Source organism: Thamnophis elegans, chromosome 6, assembly GCF_009769535.1.
Source record: "Thamnophis elegans isolate rThaEle1 chromosome 6, rThaEle1.pri, whole genome shotgun sequence".
NCBI lineage: Eukaryota > Metazoa > Chordata > Lepidosauria > Squamata > Colubridae > Thamnophis > Thamnophis elegans.
Window position 1 is genome coordinate 21,716,131 of NC_045546.1, and position 24,741 is coordinate 21,740,871.

General features: G+C 41.6%; 1 protein-coding gene across 1 annotated transcript in view; it reads right to left on the bottom strand.

The window, feature by feature from the left end:
- Positions 1-234: 234 nt before the first annotated feature.
- ATP8A2 (ATPase phospholipid transporting 8A2) overlaps positions 235-24,741 on the bottom strand; it is a 361,217-nt gene continuing 336,710 nt past the window's right edge. The window contains exons 34-36 of the mRNA XM_032219218.1: positions 22,083-22,187; positions 9,601-9,692; positions 235-872 (exon numbers count right to left, since the gene is read on the bottom strand). Of these exons, the coding sequence (XP_032075109.1) occupies positions 775-872; positions 9,601-9,692; positions 22,083-22,187 (295 nt within the window). The 3' untranslated portion in view covers positions 235-774. The remainder of the gene's footprint in view (positions 873-9,600; positions 9,693-22,082; positions 22,188-24,741) is intronic.

Sequence of the window (24,741 nt, forward strand, 5' to 3'; positions counted from 1 at the left end):
TTTCCAACCAGACCAGACCTATTTCAGGACTTAATAAAAAGCTGTAATTGTGAGATGCAGGCCTGCCATTCAAATGACTCGGGTGATAGATAGTATTGCAGCAGAGTACATTATTGTGGATGTCTGTGTGTGGTTTGCGTAAAAAAGCTAAGAATTCTGTAAAGTATTTTGTATAGTGCTGATCCATTCCAAGGCAAGCTGTTGATGATTGTTCTGGGGCCTTATTTCTTTCCTCTCCCTTGCCCCCCCCCCCCCCCCCGGTTATATTGGCTTCTCTGTAGTTCTTTGCCTGTCTTTGTAAACATTCCAGTCAAATAGACAGTGAGTATTATAAAGGCTTCATACATGCAGCTAAGTCTGGGCATGACAAAATGGGAAGCCAGAATTCAGCAAAGGTAGATCAGCAACGGGCCTTATCACCTTTTTAAAGTTTTCTCTGCAAAAGCACAAAATGCCTTTTGCCCTGCCTTCTGAAAAATGGCAATAGAAACAAAATGTTTTCAGCATCACACCTTGGGCAGCAGAGCCAAGTGTTTCACAAACCATGTAAACCAAAAGAACAGCTGGCTTCCGGCAAGGACTGCTCCCCACCCCCCAAAGTGTGCTCAAGATCTGGAAGCAGCATAGAGAACAAACTTGTTGGCTAAGGCCACAGTAAAAAGTTTTCCGGTGTTTACGTTGCTGCTGCCAGCCTTACTCAAGGGTGTATTCACAGTAGACACATTGATCCACATCTCTTTCCTCCAGCCACCAATCGCGGGGAAGAAGTCCGTGTTATTCGACTCCAGCTCTCTGCTTTGTAGTGTCGTAGGATCGAACAACTTGAGACTGAGAAACGACCCCGTGCTCCTCTTGAGAGAAAGCGTAACCATCTGGAGGGAGAAGAGGAAAGAGCCGAAAAAGAGATTTGGAGTCAGAGAGAGGTTACGGTTTGTTTCTTTAACAACGATGAGAAGAGGAGGAGGGTACAATGGATGCAATATGAGAGAAGATCAGAAGCAGGTAAAACCAGTTCAGCCCGCACAGCTACAGTCTTTTTTTCTGATGTTCTTTCAGGGTAATGTGGATAATGCAGAACACCAAGGGACCATTACAGGGGTGGGCGGCTGGGGGTTTGCAAGGGTTCAGGAGAACCTCTAGCTAAGATTCTGTGCAGCTCGGAGAACCCAGAAATCCCGCTTCTGGCTGGCCCTGCCCACCCCACCCCACCCCTCCCAGGAGTCCCCACGTGGCCCATTTTGGATGTAGGTACGTGCAGGATGTGCACGGAGGCTCAGGGAGGATGAAAAATGTGCTTACTGGAAGTTCGGGAAGAGGTTCCAGAGGGCCTATGGAGCCTGGGGAGGCCATTTTCACCCTCCTGGAAGCTCGAGGAAAGCCTCCAGAGCCCGGGGAGGCCAAAAACACCCTCCCTGCTATGGTGCAGGAGGCAGACTAGGCTACTTCCATCATGGCCACACCCACCCAGCAACTGGGCAGAGAACCCCTTGCTAAAATTTTTGAAGCCCACCCCTGGGCCATTATCCCAGCCCTAGATCTCCCTCCTGTCCCTTCATTAAGTAGAACCAAAATCAGGAACACTGGCAGATTAAACTTGTCTTCTCCCAAACTCAACATCTTATGTTCTTACCCCATCCATCCCTGTTTGTGACCCAAGGGAGAAATATTGAGAGAACTGAATCAAATCCAGAGCGTGGAACCGTGGTACCTCAAACATAACTGTTGTTCAGGGAGCACTCATAACGAACATGGTCCCACATCCATTGTTTTCAGAGTGAACATGAGTCACATACCAAAGCATACGGTAGTTTTTAAGTACTGTGTGAGGAAGGTTTAGAGAAGTGTTTCTCAACCTTGGGAACTTTTAAGGTGTGTGGCGTTCTGGCTGGCTGGGGAATTCTGGGAGTTGAAGTCCACACGTCTTAAAGTTGCCAAGGTTAAGAAACACTACTTTGGAGAGAGCTGGGCCTGCTACCATCTTTTCATTTAAAAATTAACTCTTTAGGTACTTCCCTATGAGGATTCAGCACCATCATTTGAAAATCTTTTTTTCTGCTTCTTCTGCAGTTTATCTTAATCTGCGCTACTGTAACTATTTTTTTTAAATCACTCAGACTCAGTGAAGTTTGTCCCCTAAACATCCCAGCCGGGAAAACCTTTAGCTTTCTCTTACAGGAACTAATATATTTTTTTCTCCATACAATTCTACACAACATAGAGAGATGTGGTATATGCATTTGTGTCAGCAATTGATTTATATGCCTTTTGCATTAAGTAGGGACAAAAGGATCTTTTGTTAATCCAAGATAGGTCCCAAAGGAGGAGAGCATAATTTTTGCTCCTTGTTTTTAGCATATGGACACTGGCTGGTACGAGCAGAAGAATGAACAATGGAGCAATCACGGAGTGAAAATGATGTTGATGGGCAAATACTCTTTTTCACACACGTCCTGATCGGTAAATTTTTTATTTTGTTTTATTTTGTTGTAATTTCTTTTCCTTTCTTCTTCTGTTCCCCTCTTACTGTGTAACCAGTTTTTAGGCCTTTCCCCACTTCTAATAATACAGAGCAAAAGCTTGTCCTGGTAACATTTTTGTTCTACCATCACCCAGTGATATTGTATTAATCTTGTCTTCATCTCATACATGAAACAAACCTGTCAACTGTAATTTAGTGATATTAAAGTAGGCTCTTCTGTCTTAAGTTGACAAGTTCCAAAGGTGAGGCAAGAAGTTAGAGGAAAGTCAATTGATTGCAATGACTTGAAGTGGAGACCATACCAACAATGGATGCAATAAAGGTTTTGCTGCAAAGATGCATGGACAGTACTTCAACTGAACAGGGGACAAATATCCTTTGAAACCAATCGCAGCTGAAAGCACACACACAGTCCTCAACTTACAACCATTTGTTTAGTGACCATTTGAAATTACAATGGTGCTAAAAAAGCAACTTATGACCATCGCAGCATCCCCACAGCGACATGATCAAAACTCTGGTACTTGGCAACTAGTGTGTATTTATGACAGCTGCAGTGTCCCGGATTACTACTTGTGACTTTCCTAGGCGGCTTCCAAGAAACAGAGTTAATGGGAAAAGTCAGATTCACCTAGCAGCTGTGATTCCCTTAACAACTGTGGTGATTTGCTTAATAATTGCAGCAACAGAGGTTGTAAAATTGGGCACAACTCAATTGCATCACCTAGAGATGGAAGTTCTGGTTCCAATGGTAGTTTCAAGTCAAGGACACACCAAAAAAAACCCCCACAAATACTTACACACACATGCACATTTACTGTACACATTCATTCATTCAGTTACTTATTTAGGAGAGTATAACAACTATGGTCATTGTTTTAATTGCAGCCTGGGGAAAAGTTAAGTATTTAGATAGAATAGCACCAGGAGACCATTGTATACCATGAATGATTCAAATCAGGGGTGGTATTCACTTACCTTCCCTACAGGTTCCATACCTGTGCTTTTGGCAAAAAAAACCTGCCCTAAATGGGACGTTGTAGTGCTGGTGCGGGTAGGTGGGGCCACTCGCGATTTCCGCTACCAGTTCGGGCGAACCAGTTTGAAATGGTAGAATACCACCTCTTGTTTCAAATGTTGCAATCACGGAAAAAAATAAGGAATGTCTCAGATAAGGGATGGTCCATAGATCTTCAGTTGTGGACTACCTGAAAGTTTTTTGTACTCCAGATTGCAGCAGCATGGACAATAGTAGGCATGCCTTTGTATGCCCAATTAATGTATGCTTTATGGGCTGCACTGGTTGCCAGTTTGCATCAAATTGTGATTCAAGGTGCTGGTTGTTATTTATAAAGTTCTACATGGTTATTCAAAGGACCACCTCTCATCTGCCAGCCAATTCAATCTGCTGAAGTTGATACTCTCTGGGGACATTTGCTGAAGTAACCTTTCTAGAACCCTGCAATTATGTCTTCTCTGGAAGGAAGTTTCCCTGAGACCGGGAGAGTTTCCATTCTGCTAGTGTTTCAAAGGGCCTCAAAGACCTAGCTCAGTAATGGCTAACCTGTTTGGTGCTGAGTGCTTGTGCACAAAACCCCAAAATGCAATGTGCGTGTCCCACCCCTTCAGCCATTTTGGGGTTCCAGGTTGGTGCAGGAGGCTTTCCAGGCTCAAAATGGGGTGCGGGCCGTGCACACCCCCAAAGTGCAATGCAAGCACCCCCCACGCATGTGCCCCGCACCCCCGTGCAACGCACGGCAGAGACCCAAAGACCAGCTGGCTGGCGGGAGGCGCATGCACGTGTACAGTGCAGGTGGGCTGGGTGAAGGCTGGCGTGTGGCACATGTGCCACAGATTTGCCATCACCAACCTATTTCTTCACTTTGTCAAAGGTAAATGAAATCCCCTTCGACGGAATGTGGGTCTGTTTCTTGATGTTGTCCAGCTTTTGTCATCTTTTGTTCCCTGTTTTTACTGATGTATTTCTAAATTATTTTTTTCCCATGTTGTCTTATTCATTATCCAGAGTTTCTGGGAATCCAGTATTACATGAATTGATTGTTACTATTATTATTAGGCAACCTCCAGGATACAGCATCCCTCTTTTCTGTCTTCAGTTTACAAGTCTCCCTGAAATTATCTTCCTTTGGAAAAAAAAATCCGTTACCCTACAGAGTGTTTGCAGAGCCTTTATCACACAACCAATCTTTTCCACCTGATGGCCACCTCTGGCCTTCTCAGCTTTCCAGGGATGTCCTTCAAATTGGCAGCCATGGAAGGAGGGCATGCTTAGTCACAAACTGGCTGCACTGGCAGGTATGGCCAAGGACAAAATATCAATTTGCAGGAACTGGGTATGTTTAGTTTAATGAAAAGAAGGACCAGGGGAGACATGATAGCAGTGTTCCAATATCTCAGGATTTCCACAAAGAAGAGAGAGTCAAACTATTATCCAAGGCACCTGAGGGTAAAACAAGAAGCAATGGGTGGAAACTAATCAAGGAGAGAAGAAATTAGAACTGAGGAGAAATTTCCTCACAGTTAGAACAATTAATCAGTGGAACAGCTTGCCTCCAGAAGTTGTGAATACTCCAACACTGGAAGTCTTTAAGAAGATGTTGGATAGCCATTTGTCTGAAATGGTATAGGGTTTCCTGCCTAGGCCAGGGGTTGGACTAGAAGACCTCCAAGGTCTCTTCCAACTCTACTATTGTATTGTATTGTAATTTACCAGAAGACAAACTACTCAGGCTACTCTAAGCCCTCTATCATTCTATCTTATTTTTGTCTGTTTTCTGAATAGGTTTTTAATCTTACTTTTTTTTTTTAAACCAAAGCCCTCCGGCCATTCCTCTCCTTCCCACTTTCTTTTTATTTTCCAAGAATGCCAGTAGGTCTTCACAGACCCCAAAAGATTGTTAGGAATCAAAACAATAGTGAAAACTGGTGTTCCGTTGAATATTAGCTTCCTACTTAATTTTTTTTTAATTACAAGATTCCTGGCAGGAGATTCTCTGCAGAACATAGAACTGAGTAGGTGGCAAAATATCTCTTTGTGAACATAAAGTTGCCTATAGAAACTAGATAGCCCATCTCCAATATAATACAAATTTGTTTTAATTTAAGCTATTGTGTATTAAAAGGAATCTGTTTATTTCCACCCCTTTCTTAGTGCTTTGCACTATAACATTGTTTGACAAGGGATAACCGAAGTTAACCGAGGATACTGGATCAGTATCAAACATTTTTTTTTAACAAAGGGCTTTAAAACTACAATGAAAGTTTATGGTCATGAGAAAAACAGACTTATGATTGCAATTATTCTGAACCTGGACTGGCTCCTTTAACAATTCTTCATGATTAGTACTTATGAGGGATGAGCTAACAGAATTGAATGGATGCCCTTTTCTTTCTCCTTTCTTTGGCTCAGCAACCTGGTAAATGTTATGGGACGACTTTGGCAACTTTGTAGAGAATATATATCAGCACAAGGTCTTTCTCTGCTGCTCTTCCATGTGCTGGGATAGTCTTTCTCCCTACCCCTAACAGATGAATTCTTGTTCTGGCAGCCTCTGAAGCTTCACCCAAGCATGAACTTTCATGATAAAGAGGAAATGTTCATAGCCAAGTGAATCTACTCTGGAACCAGTGCAGAACTAAAAGATGAGAGTACAAACCATCAGCGATTTATTTACATGTGTGTAAACAGCATCTGTAAGTAACTTCTGAATTGGAATTCCATATGTGGGATGGGCAGAAATGCAAGAATACAAAAAGCCTTATAGGGCAAGTTGTGTAACATGTGTAGAGACCTTTCCTCCTCCTCCTCCTCCTCCTCCTCCTCCTCCTCCTCCTCCTCCTCCTCCTCCTCCTCCTCCTTCTAATCCTGATTCTAATTCCTCCTTTGTAGTTAAAGGCAGCAGGGTAGTTTTTAAAGGCCAGGGCAAATTGAGCACAGCAATGGAGCTGTGATCCCCAGGTGTCAACACTGCCCAGTAATTGTCATTTGAAGGAGCTCCCTTGTTTTTCCAAATGCTAGGATCAGGTCCAGCTCCAGCAATTATAATCCAGGAATGGTTTACTGAATGCTTCTGTAGCAGGGCAAATATTTTATATCACATACCACCATTGGGGGAGATCGAGGGCCAAACCACAGCAGATTAAGACTCAATACAAATCCAGTGGGAGAATTTGAATTCTCCCACTGGATTTAAATCCAGGGATGGGCTTGCATGGGTTCAGGTGATCCTCTAGCTAAGGATCTGCCCAATTCAGCAAACCCGCAAATCCCACCCCTGGCTGCCCCTGTCCACGCTGCCCCTCCCACCCTCAGGAGTTTTCACATGGCCGTTTGGGATGCCAGGTAAGTACAGGGCCCTGCTGGAGGTTCGGAGAGGGCAAAAAACAGACCTCCTGGAAGGCTGGAAACGGGCCCATTTCCGGCCTCCGGAGGGCCTCCGTAGGCTGGGGGAGATTGTTTTCGCCCTCCCGGAAGCTCGCAGAAAGCCTCCAGAGCCTGGGGAGGGCGAACACCACCCCCACCATGGTACAAGAGGCTAATTGTTAGTGAGACACTTGCCCTCTTTCAGTCCATCATTAGCCAGTTATTTTTTCTCAATATATGTAACCTTTATAAGAACAACATGGGAAAAGATTATGATATAGGGTCTTGCGATTCCTGAAGGAGAACAAGGCAATAAATGATGGAAGAATGGCAATTAAATGCACCAGAATTCATACAATGAGCTCTGCAACACTTTATTTAAAAAACTTTCCAAAACCCATGCATTTAACACTAACTCTCCCCTAAGGGCAAATAGGAACTTAAATCTCAAAGAGAAATAACTCTGCAGTTGTTTTCTGAGTTTTTCCAATAGCCATGGATCCCCAGCCAATCTAAGTAATATAATGGGGACAGTTGTATATATTTGGAAAAAATTTAAAGATGTATATTAATTAATGCTGAGGCTGGATCCAGGCGGTTGTTACCACCTCCCTTCGGGAGGGGCACTTCCCCGCCGCACTTAAAGCGGTGAGACCCCTCCTGAAACCATCCTTGGATCCAGCCGTTTTCAACAATTACCGTCCAGTCTCCAACCCCCTTTGTCGGGAAGGTTGTTGAGAAGGTGGTGGCCTTCCAGCTCCAACGGTCCTTGGAGGAAGCTAGTTACCTTGACCCCTTCCAGTCCGGCTTCAGACCCGGTTACAGCACAGAAACCGCTTTGGTCGCATTGACCGATGATCTCTGGAGAGCCAGGGATGGAGGCCATGCGTCCATCCTGGTTCTCCTTGACCTCTTGGCGGCTTTCGATACCATCGACCATGGTATCCTTCTGCGACGACTGCGGGAGGTGGGGGGCACTGTCTTGCAGTGGTTCTCCTCCTACCTCTCGGACAGGTCGCAGTCAGTGTTGGTTGGGGGGCAGAGATCGTCCCCTAGGCCCCTAACATATGGGGTGCCGCAGGGTTCGGTCTTATCCCCCCTACTATTTAACATCTACATGAAACCGCTGGGCGAGATCATTCGGAGGCACGGGATAAAATACCATCAATACGCGGACGACACTCAGTTGTATCTGTCCGCCCCGTGCCAACTCAATGAAGCGGTGGACGTGATGAACCGGGTTCTTGAGGCCATTAAGAACTGGATGAGGGCTAACAAACTGGTACTCAACCCGGACAAGACCGAGTGGCTGTTGTGTTTCCCTCCCAATAATTTGGCCAGCGTTCCATCGCTCAGGCTGGGGGGTCAAATTTTACACCCCTCAGACAGGGTTCGCAACTTGGGAGTCCTCCTGGACCCCAGCTGACTTTTGACCATCACCTGTCGGCTGTGACCAGGGGGGCATTTGCACAGGTTCACCTGGTGCGCCAGTTGCGACCCTACCTGAACCGGGAGGCCCTCACAACAGTCACTCGAGCCCTTGTGACCTCTAGGCTGGAATACTGCAACGTGCTCTACATGGGGCTGCCCTTGAAGAGCATCTGGCGACTTCAGCTAGTCCAGAATGCGGCCGCGCGAGTGATTGTGGGCGCACCGCGGTTCGCCCACATAACACCAATCCTCCGCGAGCTGCGCTGGCTACCTGTTGATCTCCGGGTGCGCTTCAAGGTGCTACTTACCATCCATAAAGCCCTCCATGGTAGTGGATCTGAGTACTTGAGAGACCGCCTCCTGCCAATTACCTCCCTTCGACCAATTAGATCGCACAGATTAGGCCTCCTCCGAGTCCCATCCGCCAGTCAGTGCCGACTGGCGACTACGCGGAGGAGAGCCTTCTCAGTAGCAGCTCCGACCCTTTGGAACGATCTCCCCGTGGAGATTCGCACCCTCACCACCGTCCAAACCTTCCGCACAGCCCTTAAGATCTGGCTATCCCGTCAGGCCTGGGGATAAAGATTCTAATCTGCCCCACCCGAATGCTGAATGAAAGTTGTGTTTTATCGTTTTATTTTTTTTCACTCACATATTGTCTCATGTTTTGTCTTGCACTTCCCCTCCCATGAATTGTAAGCCGCCCTGAGTCCCCTCAGGGAAAAGGGCGGCCTATAAATAATAAATAAAATCTAAAAATCTAAAAATGCTAAGGAAATTATAGTTAGTACCGGAACTATAATGCAATGAGAATGCCAGTTTGAAAAAAAATTACTACCCATATCTGAAAATTGTAAAAAAAAAAAAAGGGGGGAGGGTAATTCTGAAATACAAAGGCTTCATTTAAAACCCCTTCAGATGTGTTATTCTTCACTAGCAATAGCTTACAAATGCAATCATAGTTTAAAGAAATAGTTTCATTCTGATATGTTTCTCCTAATAAAGAGATTCTGGAGAGAGTGGGCCATGGAAAGTAAAAATATTTTGCAGTCACTGAAGTCTATGTAAAACTTCGGAAAACACAGACACTGATTCCAGTTCCAATTGTATGTTATTTTTTTGGTCAAGGTCCGCTTGGAATCTAATCTTTGTTTTGCAAAGTTACACAAAGCATTGTACATAAAGTGCAATGTATTGCTTGTGTGTACTTTATTTATACAGAGGTTTTACATGCAAGCTCAAGCCAGACTTTTACTCCTGTGGTATTTTCAGAACTGAGACCTTCTACACGCGGTATAATACTTACGGGGCACTCCTTGCTGGACAGAATGAGCACGGAAGAGGCATGGAGGGGTCTTTCTGCCCAGCCTTTTTAACAAATGGTCACGTTCATTCATGCTGCAAGACAAAAGATCAAGTCAAGTCAGCCTCCAGCGGTAGATTATGAAGTACTCCCTTCAAAAAAAAAGTGGAATCCATTGTGACAGAGCAGAACTTCCTGTCTCCATTCTCCATTATTCTAAAAATACATTTTTAGAATAAACAAGAACTTAATGAATTCCAATGTCCTCTCAGTATGTGGGCATACAGATTTAGTGTTTCAGATTAACAGTAAGGCTCCAGAAGAGTGCGTTGCATGCTTTTGGCCATCTGCTATGGTGCCAAGGCTACAGCAAAGGGAAAGGGCAACACAAAGTAATATAAGACATGTTAATATATCTGTTATACTTGTATTTGGTCCTGATCAGATCTACTCATCTTGGATATAGTGATGATGATGATGATGATGATGATGATGATGATGATTCAGGAGTGGGCTTCAAAACTTTCACCAATGGGTTCTCTGCCTGGTTTCTGGGTGGGTGTGGCCATGGTGGGCGTGGCCTAGTTGGCCTCCTGCACCACGGTGGGGCCCCTGTTTTCACTTTCTCCAGGCTCCGGAGCCTTCCTTGAGCCTCTGGGAGGGGGAAAACTGCCTCCCCCGGGCTCCAGACGCCTTCCCGAGGCCGGAAACGGAACTTCAGGAAGCCTGTTTCCCCCCCTCCCCAGCCTCTATGTGAGTCCTGCACTTACCTCACATCCAAAACAGGCCATGTGGAGAGTCCTGGGAGGGGTGGGGTAGGTGGGGTGTGGCCAGCCAGGGGTGGGATTTGGAGTTCTCTGAACTGGCCATAATGTTAGCTACGGGTTCTCCCGTAGCAGCCCACCCCTGTGCTGATTGATTTCTTTGTTTGTTTTTCACTTCATGTACGGGCACATTCAGTCAGATCAAACACAAATGCAAACTCATTGGATAGGAATAGCAAGATATGCTTATAGGTCTGGCGCTTACACTGTACATGCAAGTTGAAACCACACTGATCAAAGAAAAGCTATATTTTTATGCTTCTTAACAAAAGCAGCAATTCTGAACTGGAAAGAAAACTTGCAAGGATTCTGCTGAATTCAGAGACACTTTGGAAAATGAAACAAGGAAGATATACTCCAGAGGTCTGTCTGAAAATACGCCCATAGGGGGAAAAATAGGTCCAAAAAGATTAGGGTTCCCATGAGAAAAAGGTTTTCTTTAATACATATTATGGGTCATGTAGGGAAAGGTTCCTTCAGTATCTCACTGAATTAAAACCTGTGAAGTTTGATAGTGGGAGAGTCAATGTAGACAGAAAAAACTTATTGACTGTCAATGTAATTGTTTTGGGACAGTTATAGAAGATGTAATGGTAGATCCCATTCTGGATGGTTTTAAAAGGACATTGACACGTTCACTGAGAGTGACAAAACTAGTATTTGTATCCATTTCATAAGTCCCATGGGAAAGAGGATGCTGGATTAATCCAAATTTGGTTAAATACAGGATAACTCTGCTCTTCTGTGTCCTTAATTCAAATATATAATTTTCTTTCTCCATTAAACTAACAATAAACACAATAGAGAAGTACTCTAAACAATTCATGTCAGGAAAATGATCCGGACTAAATCCATAGCACTTTTTTTCCAGTAGAAAAACCAACAAATTCATTAATAAGTCCACAGTATACTATGTAAACTGTATCTGCAGTTTTCTCACAAATAAGAAAGATCATAAGGCCAGAAACCTGCATAAAGCATGGAAGAATAAATATGACTTGCAGGAGCACAGTATAAAAAACAGCATTTAAAGTCCCCTTCTTGCCACTAAATCAGTCACCAAATTATACAACAGTATATTCCTGTGCAAGTTATACAAGTGTCTTCCCCTTGGGCATCATGGAAAATGGTGAATAATGGACAGCTTGTGGACAATGATTCATAAAGCCTTACTGAACAGATACACAATATCCAGTCAAATCTCAAAAAAATGACACAAAAGTCACTTGATCCATCAAAGGTCCTCAAGATAACTTCTAGTAAGGTAAAGGTAAAAGTTCCCTGCTTTTACATGCTTGCTAGTCATTTCCGGCTCTAAGGGGTGGTGCTCATCTCCGTTTCTAAGCCAAAGAGCCAGCGCTGTCCGAAGATGTCTCCGTGGTCATGTGGCCGGCATGATTAAATGGAGAAGGCGCACAGAGCGCTGTTACCTTCCCACCAAAGTGGTCCCTATTTTTCTACTTGCATTTTTTAATGTACTTTCAAACTGTCAGGTTGGCAGAAGCTGGGACAAGTAACGGGAGCTCACTCCATTACGCAGCACTAGGGATTCGAACCACTGAACTGCCGACCTTCTGATCGACAAGCTCAGCGTTTTAATCACTGAGCCACTCTTAACTTCTAGTACATGTTGCTATTTTTTTCCACATGACAAACCTCAACTCCAAACTAGTTTTTACATAAAGAAGAGAACAGAATTACAGGATTTCTAAAAAAAATAAAAAAAAATCAGGAGGGTCAAAGAGCTTTAAAACAATCTGGAAAACATCTTCCTTGTCTACAAAATATTTCTGAAAATTGCAATTTTCTATGTGGATATTGGGCAGCATTTAACCCTTATCATTTTTTTAAAAAAAATGTAAAAAAAAAAAATCTTTGAAGAATGCCATAGCACCACTTCGGTATTACTGGCCATAAAACTACATGGACATGTTCTGATAATCCACTAAGAAATAAATCTGGCTCAAGGAAATGCTTATCTTTGTTTCTATAGCTTATGAAATATAATGGAGTCCCAAAGAGGCAAAAAGAAATTTCACTTTTAATAATGATTTTCTATGCCCGGATGATGAATCCTTTCAATCTCATCAAGAAAAGAGAGTGGTGTGGGAATAATAATTCCAGAGCATCACCCAAGTTCCCAATTAACAGCTGTAAAATATTTTTTGTTTTGTTTTATAGGCCCATTCCTTTCCTTCCCCCAAAACCAAGGATCCCTATGCCTGGGCAAGCAACAGCTGTCTTGACACATTCAGAGGAAGAGCATCAAAACAAACAGAATAATTCAATCCTGACCACAGGGTCCCACTGCCTATTTGTTGGAGTAATTAAAAAAAGATGAGATTCACCACCAATTAACCTACCAAGTGCTAATTAGTGTTAATGAGGATTCAAGGCACTTGCTGTAGCTTGACCCAGAATATCCTCCAGGGTTCACTAATTGGCTGATGATAAAAATGGGGCAAAAGTCTTAAGGTGGATAGATGCAGAAGGATGGATGGACGGACGGACAAATGAACAGGCAAGCAGACACACATACTATTATAGAAACTGCGGGCCTCCATCCGCTCAGATCTCTAAAACATTCCTGCTGATTCTTCTCCATCACTTTTCCAGCACAAAAACAAGAACCACAATTTTGCAGAGCAATGCTAGCTGGGTATTTGTAGATAACTTTTAAAAACTGGGGTCACTTATAAAGTACAGAAGACTTCTCTTAGGCAAACCTTATCCAAATGAGCAGGATCACTGCTGATTTCTTATGTGGCTAATTGCTTCTTTCTTATTCTTTTTAGCAGGAGCTGCTTTCAAGTAAATGTGTTTTGAATTTCAGAAGCTGGAGGAAAGAAATGGGCCAGCAGCAGCCTGGGGACCTTAACTCAGAAAAAGATAGAGATATTCACTATTAAGCCAAAAAGAAAAGGGAAATGTTGGGATAGGCAGGAAAAATTTCCTTTGTAAAACATTTGTTTTTAAAGACTGCTATGCCATGAAATAATTGATATTCTCTACTAAATACACAGATTGTTCATTGAAATGAGTATATGCTCATTTCAAAATGCATGGCATTCTCCCTCCAGTTCTTTTTAACAATTGTTTTATCTTTATTACCTCTTTCTAGCAATCAAGGGAGAATATCTATGTCATCATTAGGAGCCAAAAATGATGGCACAAAACCAATTGGCTCTCTGCACACATATGCTCATTATGGATGGACGCAGATATTTATGGACCCAGATACATGTATACGCATGCAATAACTTCCTTCTGAATGTCAAATCCTATCGATCTCTACTAAAAAGGGTGTTTTTCTATTTTCAATGCAGGTTATATACATAGACAGGAATGCAACCTTAGGTGGCACAGAGAGACAGGCTTTCATTTTTGTTCATAGTTAATAACTTACTGCGGCAGGAAGTAAAGTTTTCCAATACAAATTTAGGAAACGAATATAGAGATGGCACTTCATATTCTCACTATCGTCTATTTAAAAAATACTTTTAAAAATAGTTGCCTCTAGGGAAAATTCATGGGTTTTGTGGTTTGCTTAATTACCTCAAACTGTTATTAGTACCTGCTGTTTAAGGGGTGTTTTCATTTAAATACCAGGATGAAGTGCGTGTCAACTTTTCTTTTGTGAAGTTGCCAGATCTTTAAAGTAAACAAAAGAAAATCTACCTCTGGATTAGATCTAGGACCCTGGCTTAACAGTAATGAGATGGGACTATTTGTAAGCCCTTTGTTTTATACTGGGCCCTGTTTATTCCATGTATTCAACTGTAAAGGACCAAAGTAAATTTAGGCTAATGTTGCTCACACATCTTAAACTTGCCAAGATTGAGACATACTGCTCTAAACCAACCTGCTTTTGAGCATATAACTCAGTTGTGATCAAAATCTTATGTGGATGTAAATTTTAATTTAATGGCTAGAGCAGTGATGGCTAACCTTTTTGTCATCGCGTGCCGAAAATACGCATGCACCCCGCGCCCTCTGCACAGTTGCACGGGACCCCCACACTTCCCCCACCTCTGTGCATGTGTGTGTGACCCCCCATGCCCCATTTTGGGCCTAGTAGGCCTCCCTGCAGCCTCGTGGGACCAAAAATGGACCATGGGAGGAGAAAGCGCCCCCCCCCAAGTTCCGCCCCCCCATGCATGTGCGTGCAACCCCCGCTTTACCATGCATGCATGTGCATGTCTCCCACATGTACTACACCCCCCATGCATGTGCGGCAGAGACCCAAAAATCAGATGTCCAGTGGGAGGTGTGCGCGCATGTGCAGTGGAGCTAAGCTGGGGCAACGGCTCGCATCCCTGCAGAGAGGGCTCTGCGTGCCACCATCCATAGGTTTGCCATCACGGGGCTTGAGTCTGGGTTTCCTTTCCTCCTTGAACTAAGACTATTGCACTGAGGATGTTTGTATCACTGGAAAGCCACCTAGAGTACCAAAGTATGTCAGCAGGGATACCTATGTGGGAGAAGGGGCAGGGGCTTCTCTTTTAGGGACTAGATAGGCACTGATATTCCCGTATCCTGTCGAAATAAAGAGGAGATAAGTAGTAGAGCTTCCAAGGCTGGTTATACCTCTCTTTGTATCAAATTAGAAATAATGAGAAATGCAAAAAGGGAAAAAAAAAACCAACCCAGACAGGACTTTGCTTCTTGTCAGTCAGGTTCAGTCTGGAGACTAAAAGGATCTCAGGCTTTGAATCATGAATGAGGAAAGATCTGGTTTGTTACGCCTGATTAAAATCAAAGTGGCAGCTAGAGTAGCTGAACCTTTTGGCTGTGAAGTTAAATGTTGTTTCAGCCAGAGAAAATAACTGAAATTTAGAGCAACTGTGGTGCCCCCCCCCCCCAATTCTTTCCTTATCAGTTGCAGTTTGGAACATTCCACTTTTACTTCATCATGGAGTTTAAGTACATGGAATAGTCCCATGTTCTTCTACACAGCCTTTATCAAATTCAGATCTACTGAGCTTCATTAAAACATCTGCAACAGATCACAGGTAATTATTTTAGCCTTGAGAACCCAAAGTGGTCCAGAAAAGGGTTCAAAGGTTGCATATGTACATATCCTCTCCATTCAAACATAATTCAGATTACAAAGGTAAAAGGTTCCCCTCGCACATATGTGCTAGTTGTTCCCAGCTCTAGGGGGCAGTGCTCATCTCCATTTCAAAGCTGAAGACCCAGCCCTCCTGAAGATGTCTCCGTGGTCATGTGGCACGCATGACTAAATGCCCAAGACTCACGGAATGCTATTATCTTCCCATCAAAGGTGGTCCCTATTTTTCTACTTGTATTTTTATATGCTTTCGAACTCCTAGTTTGGCAGAAGCTGGGACAAATAACGGGAGCTCACTCCATTACGCGGCACATTACGCTGAACTGCCGACCTTCTGATCGACAAGTTCAGCATCTTAGTCACTGAGCCACCGGCTCCCCCTTCAGATTACTGAAACACAAAATCACCTGTGAAGGAGAGGGAACAGGTTAAGCATCTTCACTTCCAATAGTCATTAGCTCCTTTTGCCAAATGTTAATGAAAAACGAGACACATCCATTTCTCCTTTGTTTTCATATCCTCTCCCCCATTACTGCCACTGAGGCAGTTGCTGATGTTATAATACAGCCCTTAAAATGACTGTTCAGACCCTGAGATTGTTGGCAGCTACTTTGAACTCTGGGTAATTGTATCACCTGAACACAGCCTATCATCGCTCATAAAACAGGCTCCTTACTTAACCAAGCTCCGTAGAGCCAGAGAAATCTTTTTTTTTTTTTTTTTTGCAAATGTTCCAAGAAGGCTCTCATAGGGCAGTTTAGCAGAAGTTGCCATCTGGTCAGGACAAAAGTTGGAGAGAAAACCAAGATTAGATGACAAAAGAGGACTCTGCATTTAGTCTAGGGTTTTCTCAAGTTTGCTTTAAAGTATGCAGTGAACAGGAAGTGTTTGAGATATTTTCAGGGCCAGTATTATGAGTGTTGTCCTGTAATGTATTGCCTGGTTCATTTGCATAGCAAAAAGAGTCTCTCAGCCAACTGTTTTGCCCTCATTATTTCTCTTTAATCATATACTATTCTCACAATGGTTGCTGTGATGACCATGATTTCCTCATGCTACTCAGTGATGTATATTGTAATTCCTATCAATGGGAGTGATTTTAAAATCACAGAACTCCCTCACTTCCCCTTTTGATCTCAAGTTGAAATGGGCAAGAGGAATTGCTAAGCAAGAAAATCCATAGGTGTTTTTTTAAGGCTGTTTTTTAAAAATATGCATGCTTACACAGCTGCCTTAACTCTGCATAACTTTTGTAATCTTTATTTTTAAATCTACATTCCTGCATTATTTATTTAGTTATTAGCTTTCTAGACCACCACAATCACACAACTCTTGGCAGTGTAAAGAAAGCATAATTATAAACATGGAAATAAAACATGCAGGGTATAATAAATATAATACATTAAAACCAATAACTTAATCAGAGCAATAAAAACACTATCAGCTTCCCATGTAATTAAAAAAAAACTTTAGAAAAGCTCCATCTCAAGTTGTTTATAGAGGACTAACAATGCTGAAGCTAACCTCATGTTTAGGGGAATGGTGCTTTCTGGCTCTCTCAGTTATGTTCTAATTCCTGATAATGGGAAATTATGAGCAATTTTTTCCAAGCTGTTCTTTTTATTGAGCAGGTCATTTCTAAACATGGCTGGAGAGTTGTTTAAATAAAACATCTGTATAGATTTACACAATAACTACTAATCTTGTATTCAAAATTCTATATTGTACCATAGTGAGGTATTAGGATCTTGAATCTTATCACCACATATCCATCTTTAAAACATGATAATGTGATTTGGTGGCACCAGAACAGCCAATTTAAGTCTACCTCAGAAAATCAATTAAACTAATCATGTACTTCTCAGTATTTCTACTGACATTTCTACTTTCAGAAATATCTAATAGCAGGCATTGAAGTACCAAAGACTCCTCTTTGGTACTGAGGTCTGCAATGTAACAGAGTTTTCCACACTGAAAGTCAGGATCCTATTGATTTCGATGGGATTGTGGCACTGCAAGTTATTTCTATAGACCTTTTGAATGTGATATCTTATTTTCTGGTATTTTTAAATGAAGGAGACTATATTTTAAGAAGGAATGCAGTGGCTCAGCAGCTAAGATGCTGAGCTTGTCGATCAGAAGGTCGGCAGTTTGGGAGTTTGAATCCCAAGAGCCACTTAACTGAGTGAGCTCCCACTAGGTGTCCCAGCCTCTGCCAACCTAGCAGTTCGAATGCACATAAAAATGCAAGTAGAAAAATAGGGACCACTTTTGGTGGGAAGGAAACAGCATTCCGTGCACCTTTGTCATTTAGTCATGCTAGCCACATGACCATGAAGATGTCTTTGGAAAGAGCAGGCTCTTCAGCTTGGAAATGGAGATGAATACCACCCCCTAGAGCCTGATACGACTAGCATGCATGTGTGGGGGAACTTTTACCTATATTTTAAGAAAAGAAAAAGCATGGAACTAGAAAACCAGATCTTGATGATAAGTCTCTTTATAATCCAGATTTTGGGGCATGGGGATGGGAAGAGATCTCTTGGAATATTTTGCAAGAATGACTCCCAGTAGAAAAGAGATTTATATAATGAAGAAATTAGGAGGACATGTACAACTACAAACGCCGAAACTCAATTTTTGATAAGTAAATCAATTGTCATTTCATGTAATTTGTCTTACTTTACAGTGAACAGTTGCAGGGATGTTAATGGACAAATCTTTATTTATGAAGGCTTTAGTATCTAAAGCCAGATTAAATATTAAAAACTCCCACACCCACAATGGGGACAAGGACTTTGAAGCAGCCCACAACAGGTAATCCCTGGAAGACAAAGAGAGTAGGTGACCAACAACTTGCCAAATCTTAGTCTTTCCCATCATGGTAAAATATTACATTATTGTATTTCAATCTAAATTACAGCCATTTGTTCTAAAATTACAAGAAGATTATTATATACCTATAAACAACATAATGTTACACTTTTGACATTTTATAGTTTCCTAGGGTTTTGGCCATAATTAGATACACCTTCTTGGATGAGTTCATGCTAAATCAAAACAGTGTAATTACCAGCAGGGGCCTCAAACAAAGGTGAGTGGAAAGAATGGAAATAACATCTTTAAAAAATATATATCCCGATCTATCCTTAGATTGCACTATTAGAAAATTCCCAGTGCACTGCTTTTCCAAATCCCTGATTTCTGAAAGACAAGCAGGTGTGAAAAAACCAGGATACAAAGTGAGAAGGGGGGGTTGGGAGAATGGTTCTCAGAAGGCACTCAAGAGGCCTCATCAAAAGCATGACACATCAACTTCAGGCAGGCTGAGATACTCCACCATTATCTAGTTTGCAGATGGACCACCCAGGAAACCTGGGTGCAATTAAGGAGGAGAAAAAACAAATGCAGAGTGGAGGAAGAGAGGAGGGGGAGTCCTTGGAGGGGAGAGAGAGGAATGGGCCAAAGGGCTGGCAGGGATTCCTTATATTGTCTGCTTACAAGCCTACTGAGAATGAGGGCAGCCAATTAAAAAAAAAAGGAATTCAGAGGAAAGAGATTGGAAAGGGAACACAATAAAACAAATGGCCAAGAAAGCACACTCTCTTGGAATGGAGCAGAACACGGCAGCGTAATTTATAGAATGCCAAAACAGTAAGTCAACACGACAGAGGAAAGACAATCGCACCCACAGACATGTTTATGCACAACGTTGAACACATTTCCAGATGCACACACAACCATCCAGGTGATGATCATCAGAGTGTTTGATAAACTAAGATGAGGCTCCCCAAAGAGCATGTAGAACAGCTGGAACCAAAAATGCAGGCCTGTTTTTAAAGAGCTGGAATAGAGGGAGCAAAGAGACCTCAAATTAGTCTTCACTTCACTCCTTTTCTTTTAACAGCTGATAATCGGAAGGATTTTTAAAAAATAGGAGTCATCTGCATCACATCAGAAGAAGGATTAGAGACTGGAACCAAATACACAGCAGTTGTCCTAGATCCTGACTTCTGTTTTTCAAGTATAACGGGCTATGTTTAGAACAAAATAAATTCTTACAAGCCATAACTGCAACTACCTATAATCAATGTGATTGCAAAAATCAACCAGGTAATGTCCTAATGTTTATGGGATAAATCCACCGGTTAAAAAGTGTACGAAGTGTCCAGAAACACAAAGAAGCATTTCAGGATAAAAAAAGAGAAAGAAGTTTATTCTTTTAATTTAGAAATGATTGCCTAGGCCAGCTTTCTTCAACGGGTGGAGGAGGAGGGGTTATTTCTGATGTGTTCAATAGGCTATATATAAAAATAGGAACTCTATTCCAATTTATAACTAGAGATCATCAGGTTGGGGAAGGCAGATTTAACCAAGTATATAAATCTACCCCACACATCTTATGCCTTGAACTCTACTTCACAAAAGCTTACGGCTTTTAATAAAGCCTGTTAATTTGAAAAGTTGACACCAGACTTGTTTGGGCTATTTTAGGACTGTGGCTCTTTTCCAACAATGACAGAAATCTAAGCGATTCAGTGACATTACACACAATTGAGTAAAAAAAAAAGAAAAACCCAACACAACCTAGATCTTGGACACTTTTATTTATTTTAGCAAAAGTCCTGTGATTTCACAGCGCTATTGAACGAAATGGAATTATAGATTTATTTGTCCACCTGCTTCAACAGCAGTCACGATGTGGCAATTACTTTACCAGAAATACATGAGCTTTGCCCAAAACTGATCCTGGCAATCCTGTGAGGCTGAAGTTTCTCTACTTCTACTTGTATTGGTATTTGAGAGAGTTTGTTAAAATCATGCTTAATTATTGTGAAAGTTCCTCCACACATCACACAGAGCCATATTGTTTGGAGAACACAAGTATGAGTTACAAAACCTTTCTGAACTTGTGACACTTTCCCATTTGCTGAAGCACAATTGCCTTATAAAAAGGGCGAACTGAAACCCTCTGAAGCTCAAAGAAAGGGGAGCAGGGAGGGGGTGGGCTGGACAAAACTCTCTTCAATGTCTTTCACATCAGATAAAAAAAGATCCACACATAGCATATGCATTAGCTCTAGTTTCTAGAGGATCAAGTGACAATTCAGAAGCACTTAAGTTATCATCCAGAGGAGAACTCTGTTAATAGTTTAAAAGTGAAATTTGTACATGCTGAAAGATAGCGTAAGCTGAACCTATCATGGTCTGAAGTATGGAAATAAATTCTTGTACTACTGAAAAGGACACTGGTATGCTTGAATAATATGTTGGACAAGCCTATATTCTGTTGGGCAATATCTGAAACCGTCAATGGGACAAAATAAATAAATTTATTTTAATATATTCAGAGGTTATTTTGAATTCAAAACTTTTGAATGTCAACTAAAGTCAACTAAACTTTTGACTTTTGTTTCAGTAACAGCCACTCTTGTCTCTAAACTGTTTTCATCCGTAAAGCCTACAAACTTAAAATTTGGCACGTATGTTCCTCTTACTGTCTAGGTGCTCGCTAAGAAAAGGATTTTTTTGAAATGACCATCAGATCATTACTGTTTCTTATATTATTATTAACATTCTCTGATGCTAAGGAGTTAGACATTCCACATCCCCTTCCCACCTGAAAAGAACTTTGTTCCAACTGCCACTTAGGTGTGGGTGTGGCCAGTGTGCCACTTATCTGGCCTGTGGGGTGGCAGTTAGACATTCCACTCCCCCTCCCCACCTAAAAAACACTCTGATACTAAGGAGTTAGACTGAGGGAAAGCAGGGGATAAGATAGGAGGAGCCTGTGTGGGCCAAGGCTGAGGGAGAGAAGGGAATAGGAAAGGATCAATAGGGCCAGTCTGAGGAAGAGAAGGGGCATAGGAGAGGAGAGAAGCTTCTTTGGGGCAAGTGTGAGGGAGAGAAGGGGAGAGGAGAGGCCGATTGTAAGTACTCATTAATTTTCAAGCTGTAAGCGTTGCTTTATCAAGCCCGAACACATAGTTTCATAGCGGAGCATGAGTATCCAGCTAGTCACTGAATAAGATTAAAATAGCTTTTCAGATCATGGAGATTTTGAATGAGTGTTGATACTTTCTTATCCATAAACTAGAGATCAAATACTAATGCAAAGTTCTCCATTATCCAGTAATAAAGTCTATAGCTTACTTCAACAAAGGACTGATTCATTTTAAGTGGGGTGGTAGCAGTAAAACGTTCTGAAAAGATAGATCTGCCCTGGTTTTTAATATGGTCTTAATATATTTTTATTCAGAACCACAACACAACGAGCCAAACCAACATTTTTTTAAAAAAAGAAGCAAGTTGAAATAAAACTTCAGATTGGCAGCACATCCAACAAAAATATTACAAGCTATCATGCAAAAAAACTACATAGGGAGCCTCGCTTTTGGCCTCCTGTATCAACAGATAAGGGATGGAGCAGTGAAAGATGGAAGCTTTTTGAAAAAAAAAATGTAAATGAATAACATTGCTCTTTGGAAGGTAACCATTACATTGCAATGCATGGCAAAAATAATGAAGAGGCAGAAGGAGGAAAAAAAATGGATCTGGCATGCTTCCAGTTAAGATGGAATTGATCCCACCTCTTTCCATTGCTATCACGCAGCATAGATTTCCTCAGCTCTTTGGATTTAGCTTCCAACTCTTGAACCTGCTCCAGCAAAGTTTTACGGTAAGTATGCTTGGCCCTGCATCGTAGGAGAAAGACACAAAATAAAGAAACTAACACATCAACTTTCATTGACTACATGAGAGTCAGATTTCCTGTTCAAGGTCAGACAGCAGGAATGGCTAGGCTGGCTAATGGGCTGTGAGTTGTCTTGGATCTTTCAGACGATGCTAAGCACAACTGAATTTCAGCCAAAAAAGAGGAATATCTTTTCAAGAATACATATGTGGTTGAGTTAGCCTTGAGCATTAGAGCCATAAGTGTACAGAAATATAAGAAATATTCATACAAATAAAATACTAATCTGTTCCATTCTTTATGTGGTCTATTCTAATACACAAAAAGTAATTTCTAAAATCCAATAATTTTTAGAAGCACACTTAAAGAAAGTTGAGTTTTTTAAATTCATTTTAAATGTCCTATTGGATGAATGCATTGTCATGGCTCATGAAGATAACCCTCAAAGTTGGAACTTGAAGGACGCCATCTCTGCTACAATGTATTTGACAGCTAGAGTCTCCTGGGAGATGGAAATCTTGAGCTATGTATTGCTTTAAAAATGACATCCAGCACCTTAAATTACACCCAGAAGTCAACTGGCAACTAGTGCAGCTCTTATAGTTTTGATTTTTCTCCAGGGAAACTGAGAAGTACTCTTAAATTCCATGAGCCATTATATTGTGGATCAACTATACTTTCTGGATGATCTTCAAGGGTGGACCCACATAGAGTGCCATAGGCCAAATGAGGCATGGCCCAAGGCATGAGTAGCACTTCTTGGTCCCAAAATTGCTACCATTGAAGTAATGTATAGGAATTGTGCAAAAACCTTCTAACCACCTGCTCCATAAGAGCCATGAGCCCAGGACGAGCTACAAGTTGTGAAATAGTTTAATTTGAAAGAACACAACACTATCCAGAGTCAAAGCAGAGTTATCACTGGTCTCAGCTTTCAAATCACAACCACTCCATCTTGCTGAGATAGAGTCTGTTCCTCCACAGAGAAATCCACCTGGTCTCTGGAATGGCATCTCAACAGCATCATTTGGCTTAGATGGCCAGAATGTACACCAAAATATTATCCACATACAATTGATATTATATGCCATGCTGGCAGATAATCCCTTCCATTGGTTTATGTAACTGCTAAGTGGAAGTGAGAAAATAGAGCCCTGGGGTATGTCATAATGTAAGGCTGTAGAGTTCAAAAACCCAACTCACTGACTGAAGCTGTATCCAGAGAAAGGAGGACAACTACCGCAAAACAATGCCTTCACCGAGAGGTGATCAAAAGAGACACAATGATTGAATTTATAGATCAAGTAGGATAGGAGGGCTGCACTCCCCACTCCAGTTCCTCTGCTTGTCATCCAAAAGAGTGATTAGGGACTCCAATCTTGAATTCCGACTGAAATGCATTGCAATCTTATTGATGATATGTACAGGACTGATATAAGTAGGAAAAATAGAGGAACATCTATTACTCTTTTCTCCCCTCTCTCCAATTGATTTACTGATGAAAGGCCCTGGATTTCAGCAGCCATATTATTCAATTTGAAATAAGACCATAGTATGATATTATCTATGTGCTCTGCTTCTCAGCTCTTTAGATAATATATAGTTTGCTATTACATAGGACAGTCTGGAATTTGGAAGCTGAATGAATATCGTATTATCCAGGCAATTAAACAGTTTTAGAAATCTCAAATGCATACTTTTGAGAATCAAATTTAGTAATATTTGCTCCAGTTAGAATGATGGTGTGCCACCAGATACATCACTGAGAGATTTGTTCAAATTAGTGGTTGACTAAATTAAGCATATAATGGGCACAAATCATTCTCACACACATCCACAGACACAGGCATATGCAGACACATAGTATATACTCAGATAAAATCTAGAAATCCTCTGGAGGATAGCAAGACAGTCTCGGTACTTCCTTGTTTTCATTTACTTGTTCTCAGTGTTTTGGGGTCCAAATATAGTAGTAGAAGAGAGAGGGAGATGGAGTGAGAAAGAGAGAGAGAGATCTTGATATTCCACTTCATTTTCTCACATTTAATTGAATGGTTTCCTTTTATTTTGAGGGTAACCAGAAAAAATAATAGTATTTTTGCAGCGGCTGCAAAACCTACTTTAGATTTTGATACTATCATGGATGTAACTGATGGAATAGGTCACGGGTGTCAAACTTGCGCCATCATGGGCCGTATCACAAAGTTTCCCACCTTCGTGGAGCTGGGGTGGGTGTGGCCTGCATGTGACGCATCTGTCCCGCAGACCGCCAGTTTGACACCCCTAGAATAGGTTATTGAAATATTTTACAGTATAAAAGCAATGCAATACAGTCTCACCCATACGATGCATATATTTTTTACATGGTCAGTGAAATATGACTGAAATGTTGCCAGTGAAATATGATTAATCTTTTTTTATATATTTTAAAAAGCTTAATATCATCTTAATACATATGAGAGGGAAAAGATGGTGTTTATGTGTTTCTTCTGGAGATAGATATTTTGTCCAGAACATTTTTCTAACATATTTTTAGGAAACCCCCCCCCCCAGAT